Genomic DNA, 15,356 nt, shown 5'->3' with positions numbered 1-15,356 from the left:
TCATCCTATTACTGTAATCTTTGGTTTACCAATGATAAGAGTCAATTCATTTATCTTCTTCTGCTTGTCGGATGATTACATTCCTTACATTAATGGCTAGATCTATTTTGTTGAATTGCAAAGAAATTAATCCCCCTACCATATTTCATTGGTTTTCTCAAACTATGTTATGTCTAAATTTGGAAAAAATTAGAAGTGTCATATATGACCCTTCTATTAAATTTGAAAAGACTTGGAGGCCATTTATTCAATATTTTCACATGATGTAATTCGACCCTGTTCCAATCCTATTTGTTTTTCTGGTTTTGATTATATGTATGTTGAGAGGATCGAGTTGGGGACACTGATGATTCTTTGTCTTTTTATAGATACTATAAACAGCCCATTTTTTAAAAAAAACTTCCCTTTTTTCCTCTCTATTAGTTAGTCGTTAGTTTGTTAGATTAGTTTTTAAGCAATATTTTTTTTTCTCTTTTTCTCTTTTTTTCTCAACATGATATACCTAGTTTTTTGTTGTTGTTTCGTTTATATGATAGTTGTATCATTCATGATTTGGGAAGACTTAACTATATTGTACTTATTGCTTGTGTATCCTTTTATGTTCATTTTAATTTTGTAATCCCAATAACTGTATTAATCTTATCATGTTGATATTAATAAAAAGATTGAAAAAGAAAAATTAACTCCCTTTTCCTGGTAACATCCTTCTAAATCTTTTGTTGGTCCCCACTCTTGTCTGTTCTGTTATTTATTTATTATTTACTTAGAGATACAGCATGGTAGCAGGCCCTTTCTGCCTAATGATCCCGTGCCACCCAATTACACCCATGTGACTAATTGCCCTTTTCACCCATGTGTCATGGGAATATCGGGAGGAAACCAGAACACTTGGAGGAAACTCATGTGGTCACAGGGGGAGCATACAAACTCCTTACAGAAAGCAGTGGAATTGATCCTAGGTTGTTGGGTTTGCATAGTGTAACTCTAACCATTACGCTACCATAATGTTGATGAACAGAGGGACCTTAGCGTTCAAGTTCATAGTTCCATGAAAATAAGGCATTGCAGGTGGGTAGAGTAGAGAAAAGGGCAAACAGCAAGATTCCTTCATAGGTTGGGGTACAGAACTCAAAACTTAGGGTGTTATGTTGCAACTTCAGGAAACACTGTTCAGACTGCACTATATGGAAGTGATAGCACTAAAAAGTGCTGGGGAGATTCACCAGAATGCTGTCTGGATTGGAGGACCTTTGTCATGAGGACTGTTCATTTTCCTGGTGTGAAGGAGGACACAGGTGATGACCTGATACAGGTATATAAAGGCACAAATAGGATAGATAGTTAGAACAGTCTTCACCAAAAACAGGAAACCATAGGTTTAAGCTAAGAGGAAGGAGAAAGGGTTTTAATAGGATTTTTGAGGGAGAGTTTTATTTTACAGAGTGGTTAACATCTGCAAATTGCTGCCAAAACAGTTCATAGGGTCAGATACAATCACTACACTTAAGAGACCTCATGTAGGCAAACAGGATTAGAGTGGATGGGCAAAAAGGTTGGTGTGGATATTGTGGGTCAAAGGGACTGTTTCTACAATGTACAGTTCTTAACTGTTTTTGCAAAATAGCACCAATATAGCACAAATACCAGATTCTGCTGATGCTGGAAATCCAGAGTAACACATAGAAAAAGCTGGAGCAGCTCAGCAGATCAGGCAGCTTCTATGGAAATGAAAATAGTCTATGTTTTGGGCCAAGACCTTTCATCAGGAATGGAAAGGAAGGTGGGAAGAAGTCAGAATAAGAAGGCGGGGGAAGAGGAGGAGTACAAGCTAGATGGTGATAGGTGAGAGAGGGGGAATGAAGTGATAAGCTGGGAGGTGACGGGTGGGACAGATAAAGGGCTGTTGAAGAAGTAATCTGATTGGAGAGGAGAGTTAACCAAGGAAGAAAGGAAAGGAGGAGGGGCACCAAGGGGAGGTTATAGGCACATGAGGAGAAGAGGTAAGAAGGGAACCAGAGCAGGGAATGAAAGAAGAAGAATGGGAGAGGGGGAAAATTATCGAAAGTTAGAGATATTAATGTTATTGCCATCAGGTTGGAGGCTACCCAGACAGAATGAGGTGCTGCACCTCCAAGCTTAGAGTGGCCTCATCTGACAACAGATCAACATGTCTGAATGGGACTGGGGACTGGAATTAAAATGGTTGTCCATCAGGAATTCTTGCTTTTTGCGAATAGAGCAAAGGTGATTGATAAAGTGGCCCCCAATCTACATCGGGTCTCACCAATATAAAGGAGGCCAAATCAGGAGCACTGGTACAATAGAGGACCCCAACAGATATACAGGTAAAGTGTGGCCTCACTTGGAAGGACTCTTTGGGGCCCTGAATGGAGATGAGGGAGGAGGTTAAATGGGCAGGTGTAGCACTTCTTCCACATACAGGGATAAGTACCAGGAGGGAATTGGTGGAGAGGAACAAATGGACAAGAAAATCATGGAGGGAGCGATCCCTGCGGAAAGTGAAGAGTGCTGGGGAGGGAAAATAAAGATGTGTTTGGTAGTAGGATCCCATTGAACAAGGCAGAATGATGTCCTGGATGCAAGGATGTTCATGGGGTAGTAAGTAAGAATAAACATAACTTTACTCCTGTTAAGGTCGTGAGAAGGTGAGATGAGGGTGGATGCACAGCAAATGGAGGAGATGCAGGTGAGGGCAGCAAAGTGGTGGAGGAAGGGAAAAACTGTCTTTGAAGAAGGATAGCTCTGATGTTCTGGAAAGGAAGGGTTCATCCTGGGAATAGATGCAGCAGAGACAAAGGAACTGAGAAAAGGGAAAGGCATTTTTACAGGAGACAGGTGGAACAAGGTATAGGTGAGATAACCATGGGAATCGGTAGGTTTATAAAAGATATTAATAGACAGTTATCCCCAGAGGTGGAGACAGAGAGATTGAGAGGCAGAAGAGAGATGTCAGAAATGGAGCAAGTGAATTTAAGGGTAGGGTGGAAGTTGGAAGCAAAGCTGATGAAATTGACAAACTCAGCAGAGATGCATGAAGCAACACCAATATAGCAACATTTTTCTCCCTACATAATGATCCACTGTAGCATGTTATATAGATGAGCAGCATTGGCAAGGAAACTGCTAGACAGAATATCAGGAGAAATATCCTACTTTTCCTTGAATGGAGCATTGGAACTTTTATTAACTTCCTAGATACAGCTTTGGTCTAATATCTCCTTTGAATCATGACACATTGGATAATGGACCACCTCCTCAGTATTGCATTAGAATGCCAGCTAGGACTTATGGGTTCTTTATTTAAACCCAGTTAGAATGTACTAAGTGTAAGATAAAAATTATTCAGCTTAGTTTGGTGGTTCTAGATTGATCAAGATGAAGAGAGGTAAACAGAAGTTTGAGCAGAACATAAAAATTATATGGACCTCTCAAGACTTTTGCACTCACCTCCAGTTCATTTTCAAGCTTAAGAACTTTTGCTTTCAGCTGACTTTCTGTGGGAAAAGAAATAAACAAAATATACCGTAACTACAACATATAAAACATTATGATCTGTATATTTGGCACCAAACAAATCGCCGACTACTGACCTGTTTTAGCTTGCTCTTCTCCAGCCTTTTCAACTTCCTCTAGAGCCAACTCAACCTCTTGAGCTTTCATCTATCCATATATTTTAAGAGACAAACATATTAATTTTGAAAGGAAAATAGCACAAACGTTAACATGCATGCAATCACAGTGCATGCATCAAGCCACTCTGCTTACATCATCCTTCACATGGAGAACCTGGAATAAGTTTCCATGGGTATCTGAATTAATGAATAATTTTGATAGAATTTAATCAAATTTCAAAGTAACATAAATTTATTATCAAAGTACATATATGTCACCATATACAAGCCTGAGATTAGTTTTCTTGTGGGCATATTCAGTAAATCCAATAACCATAATAGAATCAGTGAAAGACTGCACCAACAGGGAAGACAACAAGTGTGCAAGAGACACAAACTGTGCAAACACAAAAGAAAAAAAGTATGAAGAACAAGATGAAGAATCCTTGAAAATGAGTCTGCATGTTGTGGGAACAGTACAGAGGTGGGGCAAGTGAAGTCAGTGAAGTTTTCACTTCTGATTCAGGATCCTGATGGTTGAGGGGTAATAACTATTCCTGAAACTGATAGTGCGAGTCCTGAGGCTCCTGTACCTGACTGCAGGTGCGAGAAGAGAACATGTCTTGGGTGGCGAGGGTTCCTGATGATGGATGCTGCTTTTCTATAACAATGCTCCGTGCAGATGTGCTCAATGATGGCGAGGGCTTTACCCATGATGAACTGGGCTGTATCCACTACCTTTAGTAAGATTTTCCATTCAAGGACATTGGTGCTTCCACACCAGGCTGTGATGCAGTCAGTCAATACTTCCCAAAACACATCTGCACAAGTTTGTTGAAGTTTTAGATGTCATGCAGTATCTGCATAAACCTCTAAAGTAGAAGAAGTGCTGCCGTGCTTTCTTCATAATTCCACTTGCATGTTTGGTCCAGGACAGGTCCTCTGAAATGATAATACTGAGGAATTTAAAGTTGCTGATCCTCACCCCCTCTGATCCCCTAATGAGGACTGGTTCACGGACCTCTGGTTTCCTCCTCCTGGAGTCAATTATCAGCTCCTTGGTCTTGCTGACATTAAGTTGTTGTGGCATCACTCAGCCAAATTTTTAATCTCTCCTATATGCTGAATCATCCTGGTCACAAAATAAATTAAACTGTGCAACAGAACTTACGTGCCACAATATCCAAACTCATTCTTAATTCCCCTTGCCAAAACAATGCTATTCTAATGCCCAAGGTCATTAATTTTATTAACATTGCCTAGCTATAAAAGATTGAAACAGACTTAATATTAATATCCATGTAGTTAATTACTTATCCACTTAAGTGTTCCACATGCTTTATGGCTTATTAATAACAAAACATGGATATGCTTCCATCACTACTTTTGTTAATAATCATTAACCTTGTACATGAATCAGGAACCCAGCCCACACACACATACCTTCATCAGGGACTGAGTGATGCAGAAAAGTTGAATCAGTTTCTCAGGCTCTTCTGCTTTCAATTCATTTCCTTCAACCTATGAAGAGAAATAATGTTAATGCTTAAAACTATCAAATGGGGAGAAAAAAAATCAAAACTGAAGCTCAATGGAAGTGAAAAGGAATACCTTAGATATAGAGTCTAACAGTTTATCTGCTAGTTTCTCTCGACTTGGCAAAGAATCCGGATCAACTTTCATTAACTTCTCCCAATCCAGAATAGGAGCCATGTTGGTGGAGAGCTGATGGGGAAATAAAAGAGAGAATGTCAATGGATCAAACCACTCTGAAAACCAAGACTTCTTCCCGGTGCTCCAATTTTCCCCACACTACAAAGAAGAACGGGTTATTAAACATTACTAAGTTGTGGGCTTGCTGTGTTAGTACCAGAAGTATGGTGAAATTTGTGGACTACCGCAGTATAACCTCGGACTGAGTTGGTCATTGATGCACATGACGCAATTCACTGTTTGTTTTGCACTACAATCTTTTCATCATTCTGCTGTTTTGCTCTTATTGCGGTATTTATTACTACCATGGTCACTATTTTCTCTGAGCTTCATGTCAGCAAGGAATTTCATTGCACCCTGGTGTATGTGACGATAAAATAATATGATTGTAAATCTGAATCAATAAAATTTCTTTCCTCTAGTCATTGGATGAACTTCTGATGTGCATAGGTGTTGGGTAATGACTATATAGTTCTTTGTATTGGGCCACCCTCTAACAACTCTTTGGGAAAGCACAGTAGTGTAGTGGTGAGCACAACACTTTATATTACAAGCGACCAGATTCAATTCACACCCGCTGCCCGTAAGGAGTTTGTATGTTCTCTCTGTGACCACATATGTTTGCTGGGCGGTGTGGCTTGAAGGGCGGGAAGGCCTATTCCGCACTTTATCTCAATAAAAAAAAAATTAATCATCTAAGTGAAATTTGCAGTCCTTTCCAATAATTACATTTACCAATTACAAACATTTGCTTCTAGTTGCAAGTATCACTACTGGGCTCAATTGTTAACAGTTTTAATGAATTATCAACTTATTTGACATCTGATTTCATTCCATCCCAAATTTTTCTTTTGAAGGAAGTAGAGTTTGAACAATCTAAGAAAAGATATGTAGAATGCACTAAGAATGTAGCTGAGATGCACTTCTCATGAGATGAATGGTTTAGGAAAGCATTTCTTTCTCATGTTGAGTAATTGATGGAGATTGACTTCATTATATTACTATTGGGAAGGACTGCAAACTAGATAAACCTGTTTTATTTCTTTCCAAATGTCCCAGGAGATCCTGGGTTTAAACATCCTCCTTTTTGCTAGCATCGCAAATTTGTAGTCAGGACCAAATCAATAGTTTGCCATCTATTCCCTCATTATATATGACCACAAAGCACAGGAATTAATCAACAGCTGGTACCATAAATTAAAATTAAGAATAATCTTTATATTAATCTCCATCAGAAGCAGCTCATCAGAGCTGACAGATAGTTCATAGTCCGTTACTTTAAATGGCAAGCATAACCATTAGAGATTTTCATGAGATTTAGGACATGATGGCATTGGAAAGGGTGCAGATGAGGTTCATCAGGATGTTGCTTGTAAGGAACATTTCTTATTAGGATAGGATAGGCTAAGTTTGTTTTCTTTGGTGAGGTAACAGCATTTATCATGGCTTATATATCTTCTTCTTCAACCCCATTCTCCTGCCTTCTCCCCATAACATTTGACGTCCTTACCAATCAACCTCTGCTTTAAATATATCCAATGACTTGGCCTGCAAAGCCATCTGTGGCAATGAACTCCACAGTTTAACCACATACTTACTAAAAAAAAACCTTCCTCATCTTTGTACTAGACTGGATTGGATTGACCATGGACAATCCACACCTCAGTCCAAGACCAACATGCTGGGTGATTGGTACCCAGAATCGAACAACTCTCAAGTGGCTCCTTATCTGCAATAATCACAATGCATATATTGATCCATATTTCCCATGTAAATGATACCATAACAACATACATGTGGGATCCATTGATTGCCTGTAGATTTTTTTCCTGCAAATACTTCACCACACTAAAATTTAAACCATCTCCTCTTCATAGATTTGCTCTGTATTAAAAAGCAACCACGAGTTTTTGGAATAATGTCCATTTTCTCACTGCTGATAAACAGACTGATATATATTGCTCACCAGCTATTAGCAATGAATCTTTCTGGAAAGAGGTTTGTTTACTTAAAGGAGACAATTAGATCTGCATAATTAACTCTAGGAAGGTTGGATTTTATTGCTTATTAAACTTGGATTACTTTAAGATGGACCAGAGAACATAAAATAGTACAGAACAGTACTGGCCCTTCAGCCCATGGTGCTCTGCTGACTTATATTAACCAACTCCATAGTCCATATATGTCAAACTCAAGGCCCGCGGGCCAAATCCGGCCCGCGGTGGAATTATCTTTGGCCCGCAAATTAATATCTAATTACTATTAAAGCTGGCCCCAGTAATCGAAGCGCCTATGGCATATGATATGGCTAATGCTGAGTTTATTCAGGTACCAGGTTTTCAGGGTTTTTAGTGTTTATTCGGCAGTCTTCTTCATAAGAAACGGAATTTGTAAAGTGAAACACTTTGTAGTTATAGCAGAGACTGAGACACATGAGAGCAGGCTGAAAAAACGGAGGCAACGAAAGGTGCGTTTGCACGCGTCCGACTGATCCGGCCCGCATGAAGCTGCATCTTGCTCAATCCGGCCCGTGACCTAAAATGAGTTTGACACCCCGCCATAATCAGTCCAACTCCTCCCTCTTCCATCACCCATAACCCTATATTTTTCTTACATCCATGTGCCTATCTAACAGTCTCGTAAATGTCCCTAATGCATCTACCTCAACCATCACCCCGGCAGTGTATTCCAGGCACTTATCACTTTTGTGCATATATTTTTTTTAAAAACTACATCTGAAAAGGATGTCCTCTGGTATCAGTAATTTCTCCCATGGGAAAAGGTGCTATGTCCACTCTATCTATGCCTTTTTTCCATTTTATACATGTCTAGCAAGTCAGTTTCATCCTTCTGTGCTCCAAAGAGAAAATCCTTAGCTCAATCAACCAATTCCCAGAAGACACGAACTCTAATCCAGGCAGCACCCTGGTAAATCTCCTCTATATCCTCTCTAAAACATACACATTCTTCTTACAATGAGATGACCAGAACTGAACACAATGCTTCAAGTGTGGTCTAACCAGCTGTTTATAAATAAGTACTACTACCTTGCAGCTCTTGAACTCAGTACCTCAACTAACAAAGGCCAACATACCATACACTTTCTTAATAACCCTATCAACTTGAGCAGCAACTTTAAGGGATCTATGGATCTGGGCGCCAATCTCTCTGTTCCTCCACACTGCTAAAAATGGATGAGATATGTTCAAAGTATCAAATTAAAATTCCCTGAAAAATGAGGAATTTGATTGAACAAAACACTCAACTAAGGTATCCGTAAGAGAAGTCCACCTGTCTCACATAATTTCAATATTTTATCATCAATAGCAAATAAAACTGCAGGGACATATTGCCTGCATCAAATCCAATCTCCCAACAAACTAATAAGAAATTCAGAACAAGAAGAAAATCTGCAGTGAGATCTGCATATTACAATAGGTAAGACTGATGCTGAAGGCAGATAAAGCTTAGATGATTAACATTGAAATTTGCTTCTGCATATTCTTGCAGCTTATTGTCTTCCCGTTTTCTCTGCAGCTGCTACACTTTATTCTGCATTCAATTACTCTTACCTTGTACTACCTCAATGCAGTGTAATGAACTGATTTGTATGAGCAGTATGCCAGACAAGCTTTTTCAGTATCTTGATACATGTCATAATAATAAATCAATTCAATTAGCTAAAAATTGATTCACCCAGAATGAAATACGTACTACATACACAAAATAAACTGTCCATGTTTATAACATATGGTATATCGCATTGTCACAAATGTGACAAACATCATATTTATTGTTCGAAACATCACTTCATTTGTGCTACATCATAGCAGAATCATGGAATCACACAATCTTGGAAGCATGAGTGGCAGGTATTTGAGCCATCACCCATACCAGCTCCCCAAGCAGGAAAGCAGTACATACTGCCTCCATTTTCATTCAGCATGGATAGGATGCACTCACTGGTTTCCATCTGTGCTGCAAGTTTCCATGATTAATTCAATGCTCTCTCAACCTGAAAACCTGAATTCAAAACAGAAAATGTTGCGTACACTCATTAGGTCAGGCGGCATCTAGGTATAAAAACACAGGTCACAGACCCTTCATCAGAACAGATACTCTCAGATTTTTTTTCCAGGGTAAGGGAAAGGCAAAGGCGGAGTACAATTCCTATGGCCCAATTATCTTTATCCAAACATTAACCAGGATTTTATTTTCTTGACTACCAGCAAACTTCATATCAGCACTTAGTTTTTATTTCAAGACTTACATTTTCTAACATGACTTCATATTTTTCTAACCTTGCCAAATATTGAAAAGCCAAGATAGAGGGGAAGTGCAGAGGACGTTTTCAGTAGTGTTTAGGATCAGAGGGCAAAGAATAAAAGGACGCCCCCTTTAGAGATGAGGAGGAATTTCTTTATCCAGGGGCTAGTGAATTTGTGGAATTCATTGCCATAGGTGGCTATAGAGGTCAAGTCATTGAATTTATTTAAAGCAGAGGTTGATAGGTATGTAAATAGTAAGGGTATCAAAGGTTATGGGGAGTAGGCACAAGAATGTGGTTGAGACAGAAAATATAGTGGATTCCAGTTAATTGGGACACATCAGGACCAGTACATTTTCACCCAATTAAGCAGCTGCTCCAATTAGCCTAAGTTTCATGGAAATAGTTAAAAAGGTATAAAAAAGACAAATTAGTTTAACTGAGTAACAAATTATGTATTTAAGTGAAATACAGAACAATTTAGAACACTACCAATAGTACTACAGTACTATAAAACTGTGTATTAGTTACTAATAGTTATCAATGGGCAATTCATCGGGTGTATGTGCTGTGTATGGGGTGTCCAGGGAGGGGTAGCACCTCTGGTAAAGGTGCTGTTCGGTCCATTCTGGGGAAGCTCACTCACCTTTGGTCCCTATTCTGTTCTTACCTGTGTCTCTAAGTAGCTACTTGCATGCAATAGCAGTCATACCCTGGTATAACTGTTTCAACAAACAGGCTGAACTCAGTGAAATAGGGACATCCCTGTCCTAGTATGTGAAGTCACCTTTGGTGGACTGAGCAGATAAGATCAAAAGTGAGAGCTAATGGCCAAGAAGGCAGTTCTTCAATGCTTCATGGAGAGTGAAGGGCACGATAAGACACAGAAGAACCGCTGCAACCAAGGAAGACACCAGCTTGTGACAACGCAGTCTTCCGAGTTTGAGAGAATGGAACTGTCCCAGTGCAATGGTTTTTTCACTTTAAAAACTCTCCTGCACAGGTTTCACTGTCACTGTCAGACACCCAACACACTACTGTGTTCTTTTGATTGACTGTAAATGAACAATATAGTGCAGACACATAATGCAAATAATGGACTGCTTTCATACAATTCTTTCAACGGTTGCATCCTCCAAACCTTCACCTTCATTGTAACATTCAAGATGACTGTTGATACCTTCACATTCTCCATACCTCTTAACTTGTTGGAGTAATTGTTTTGTTTTCACTCCTGGCCATTTCTGGCATCTCCAAGCCTGAATCCTTGAAATTGCAGTGAGCAAAACAATTCTAAATTGTCTTCCTGCTCATTTCTCACTAACTCTCAGTGCAAAAATTACTGCTTTTTGAACACACACACAACTGACACCACTTAAAAACTCTAAGTACAGAGTGGTGTCCAACAGCCACACAAATGAATTTGACTGACACCAGTTAGAAACTGTTCGGCAACAGTCTCCTGACCCAATTAAGCCACATAGTGTTCCAAATAAACAAAGGGAATCCTGGCTACTTTCTTGACTAGTTTTTGACCTTTAATAATTGTCTCAAATAATAGCTGCCTCGATTAACCAATGGACTAATTAGCTGGAATCCACAGTAAATCAATCATGATTGAATGGTGGAGCAGACCCAAATGGCCTAACTCTGATCCTATCTTCATTTGTGTCTCTTATGCACACAGCAGTCCCATAATATCAAAAGTGAGTATATTTGATAACTACACCTCCAAATCATAGCCAAAAGGAAATACATTGGCTATCAGCAAACAGTATTAAAACACAATGTTACACACTTGCCTAAATCATGCAACTAATTAACAGACATTTCCAAACACCCATTTGTTGACATCACTGCAATCCAGTGGGTAAAAGCCATTTGCTAACATAAGACCTGTGCAATGTTCCCTCTAAGGTATGCGCGCGCGCGCACACACACACACACACACATCTTTTACTACTAGTGCACAAAGGAATTTAAGCTACGCACAATAGGTTGTCACCCTCTACATCTTTGGTATGTTAAGTATATTTCACAATCAACTGTGTTGACAACGTGGAGTTTGCGATGATTTGTTTGCAGATTTTAGAACTGGCTTATTATACTTTTTTATTGAAGAAATTATTGATTCATTATGTTAATTCTAAAGAAGCAAAGGATGCGATGCACAAAATAACTGCTAGTTCATTTAAAGCGGAATGGCTTAATAAGACAGTATAAACTGCTACACTGAAAGCTCATGAGGTCAGGAATGTGCAGCTCTGAAAAATATTTATGTACAATACAGCAACTGGTGTTACCTGTGTGTATTGTCACAATGCAAAAGTTGCTGGAGAATTTGCAAGTGGGAAGAAGTGGAGTGATATTTGGAAATTTGACTTTTAAAGCACCATTTATTAAGCAGATCACATATGGACGGTGTCCAAAAGCTCTAGTGGGAAAATCCTTCATTATCTGTGACAGATCTGCTACGCATGTTTTGTGAGAGTGTAGATGGATGAGAGTGAAAGCAATCAAACCCAGAGGAGATCAAAGTTCTTATTGATAGTGTTTTGCTAGCTAGTTAAGTGATTATCTCTATATATAAAATTCAGTGCGCATATGTTGCCACTGAGTAAAAGATTGCACAGAACAAGATTTTTACGCATACTGGTCATTACAAATTAGAGGGAACATTGGACCAGTATATCACAGACACTTGCCTGCAACACTCCAAGTTAACTAGATCTACTGTCCTTGTTCATCAGTCACTGAAAGTAAGCATGAAGGTACAGCAGGCAATGAAGAAAGCTAATGGCATGTTGCCCTTCATAACAAGGAGAGTTAAATACAAGAGCAAAGAGATCCTTCTGCAGTTGTACAGGGCACTGGTGAGACCACACCTGGAGTATTGTGTTCGGTTTTGGTCTCCAAATTTGAGGAAGGACATTCTTGCTATTGAGGGAGTGCAGCTAGTTTCATGAGGTTGATTCCCGGGATGGCGGGACTGCCATATGTTGAAAGATTGGAGCGACTGGGCTTGTATACACTGGAATTTAGAAGGATGAGAGGGGATCTGATTGAAACATATAAGATTATTAAGGGATTGGACACACCAGAGGCAGGAAATATGTTCCCAATGTTGGGGGAGTCCAGAAGCAGAGGCCACAGTTTAAGAATAAGGGGTAGGCCATTTAGAACAGAGATCAGGAAAAACTTTTTCACCCAGAGAGTTGTGGATCTATGGAATGCTCTGCCTCAGAAGGCAGTGGAGGTCAATTCTCTAGATGCTTTCAAGAAAGAGTTAGATAGAGCTCTTAAAGATAACAGAGTCAAGGGATATGGGGAGAAGGCAGGAATGGGGTACTGATTGTGGATGATCAGCCATCATCACATTGAATGGCGGTGCTGGCTCGAAGGGCCAAATGGCCTCTATTAACTGGAAGGATAAAGATCCAATGTCCAGCATCCTCTCCCAGTCCAGGCTCCCTGCGTTGAAACCATTGGCTCAGTTAGTACTATTGGACTGAATGCATTATTCTGACTACATCACTGATCCCTGACACGTTATTTCAAGCACTGGCATGGGATTAGATAACCAGATGTATAAAACAGAAATTCACAGAGCTGCTCAGATCTTCCTTCAAGAAATACAACATTCTGACTAACTCCGACGACTCTTTGCCCCAAGGCTGCTCAAAGTGGAAAAGCAACATTCAGGATGGTACAGGTTTTGTAATCCTTAACCAAAATTTCAAAATCCAAAAACCTCCAAAATCCCTAAAAAAAAATTTAATGTTGACATGACGTCACAAATGGAAAATTCCACTAAGTGCTGGGAAGGTTCCCAGGTGATGCGCAGTCTCTCAGCACCACAGACAGTTCTGAGATGTGACCTCACAAATGTAATGAACAGAAGTTCATGAGAAATAGAAAAAACCACGTAAAGTGAAAAATGAAGATCTTGATGTGTACTGAAAGAGTGGATTCATCAGTGCCGGAGTGAACATTTGCCACTTAACTGTATGCTGGCCATAAAACAAGCAAAAATCTACACAAAGAACTGGAAAATTGAAGGTTATTGTGAATATTCAGCAGGCTGGCTGCAGAAACTTAAGAAAAGGCATGGCATTATTTATTTTTAAAGATTTGTGGTGATAAAGCATCATGAAGCAGCAGAGAAATTCATTGATGAGTTTGCGGAGATTGGTGCTGATGAAAATCTAACACACTGAACGGCTACATCAGTAGTGATGAACAAGACTGCTTACCAGTAGCACGTTAGGTTCCGAGTTGGAAATTTTGGCGCTCTCAAAATATCTCATCGTATTCTAAAATCCAAAATACTCCCAGACCCAAGCATTTCAGATAAGGAGAACTTAACCTGTACTGAAAACTGCAAGTCCAAGCAAAAGTGAGGATGTAGAACCCTTTGATTTGATAGAACGGATATCCTACTTCACAAATCACCTATCCTATCTGCTACCCACCCCCCCCCCCCCCGCCCATCTTCCTCTTGGAGAATCTGTGGTCCCCACAAATGAAAAGAAACTAGAATGGGAGCAAGTCACCCTCGATCGCAAGGAACCACTGGAGTAGACATTTCCAAAGAATCTTTAACGACTGTATGGTCTCCCATCGAGGCCGGACGGGTCCTCGACCTGCCATACCCCTCCAGGGCATTACAGGGTACCACCCGCTCTGCCTTCACCCTGCCACTAGGGCCTTACGGGTCACCCTCCATCCCCTCCCCCTTACCTTCTGCCCGCAGCCCGGGACCGTACGAGCGCCAACACACCACTCCCCGCCCCGCTTGCCAGCCTCCTTCCCGGGGCCGTACAGGACGCCCCGAGCCTGCGATTAGCAGGACCCCACCCAGAGATGCTCTCACCTCCCTCGGGCCGGAGTTTGGGTCTGCGCGGGGAAGGAAGCGGGCCCGGTACCGGCTGCTGCTAGGCGACCGCTCAAGCTCTTCGCGGCAGCTGGCAATCCGCTTTACGGCAAAGTGAGCGCGCTCGCGACACTCGGCGTCAAAGAAGGCGGGGCCTGGGAGGGGAGGGTTGCAGGGGCATTGGTAATGAGGGTGGTGATAGGGCTCTCCTTTCTCAGGAGGGTCCATCTATGACCATCCAGAACCCTCACGACTTTATAAACTTCAATAGGTCACTCCTCATTCTTCACCACCCAGTCCACTAGCTTCTACCCCCTTCCTCTCCAGTCCTGATTAAGGGTCTCAGCCCGAAGTTCCTTTGTGACCTGCTCAGTTCCTCCAGCATTTCTTTTGGCTTAATCTGGATTTCCAGCAGCTGCAGAATCTCTTGTGCTTTTAATGGGGTTTGGGGCATGCACATGGAGTTATACCTCACTGACATTAAGCCTTTAAAATCCCATCTCCAATCCGACCTTTTTAATCTGTAAACAGTGTTTCCATTTGTCTGCTTGCTGGCACAACGACTCCTGGATCAGGCACAGCAAACAACAAAGAAGAAAGATTAAATAGGCTGGGCCCTTTTAGACAGATGAGGTGTGCTCTTATCAAAGCATACAGTTCTTAAGGAGATGGACAGGATAGCAGACTGGGCTACACCTGCCCATTCACCTCCTATCTTCGTTCCCTGTGAGGCAAACTTCAATCTGTTGGGGTTGTCTATTATTTCCAATGCTCCAGATACAACCTCCTCGTTGGTGAGACTTGCTGTAAACTGGGGGCTGCTTTGTCGCGCACCTCCACTCCATCTGCCAAAAGCTGAATTTCCTGATGG

The 15,356-nt window shown here is 40.7% G+C and overlaps 1 protein-coding gene across 3 annotated transcripts in view; it reads right to left on the bottom strand.

Annotated features, from left to right (window-relative positions):
• cep290 (centrosomal protein 290) overlaps positions 1 to 14,582 on the bottom strand; it is a 172,799-nt gene extending 158,217 nt beyond the window's left edge. For all 3 annotated transcript variants that reach the window (XM_073058859.1, XM_073058860.1, XM_073058861.1), the window contains exons 1-5: positions 14,486 to 14,582; positions 5,244 to 5,357; positions 5,076 to 5,153; positions 3,612 to 3,681; positions 3,469 to 3,515 (exon numbers count right to left, since the gene is read on the bottom strand). In XM_073058859.1, coding sequence (XP_072914960.1) covers positions 3,469 to 3,515; positions 3,612 to 3,681; positions 5,076 to 5,153; positions 5,244 to 5,345 — 297 coding nt within the window. In that variant the 5' untranslated portion in view covers positions 5,346 to 5,357; positions 14,486 to 14,582. The remainder of the gene's footprint in view (positions 1 to 3,468; positions 3,516 to 3,611; positions 3,682 to 5,075; positions 5,154 to 5,243; positions 5,358 to 14,485) is intronic.
• Between the last annotated feature and the right edge of the window lie 774 nt (positions 14,583 to 15,356).

This window comes from Hemitrygon akajei, chromosome 10 (genome assembly GCF_048418815.1).
Source record: "Hemitrygon akajei chromosome 10, sHemAka1.3, whole genome shotgun sequence".
NCBI classification, from domain to species: domain Eukaryota; kingdom Metazoa; phylum Chordata; class Chondrichthyes; order Myliobatiformes; family Dasyatidae; genus Hemitrygon; species Hemitrygon akajei.
This window is presented reverse-complemented; position numbering and strand designations above follow the sequence as displayed.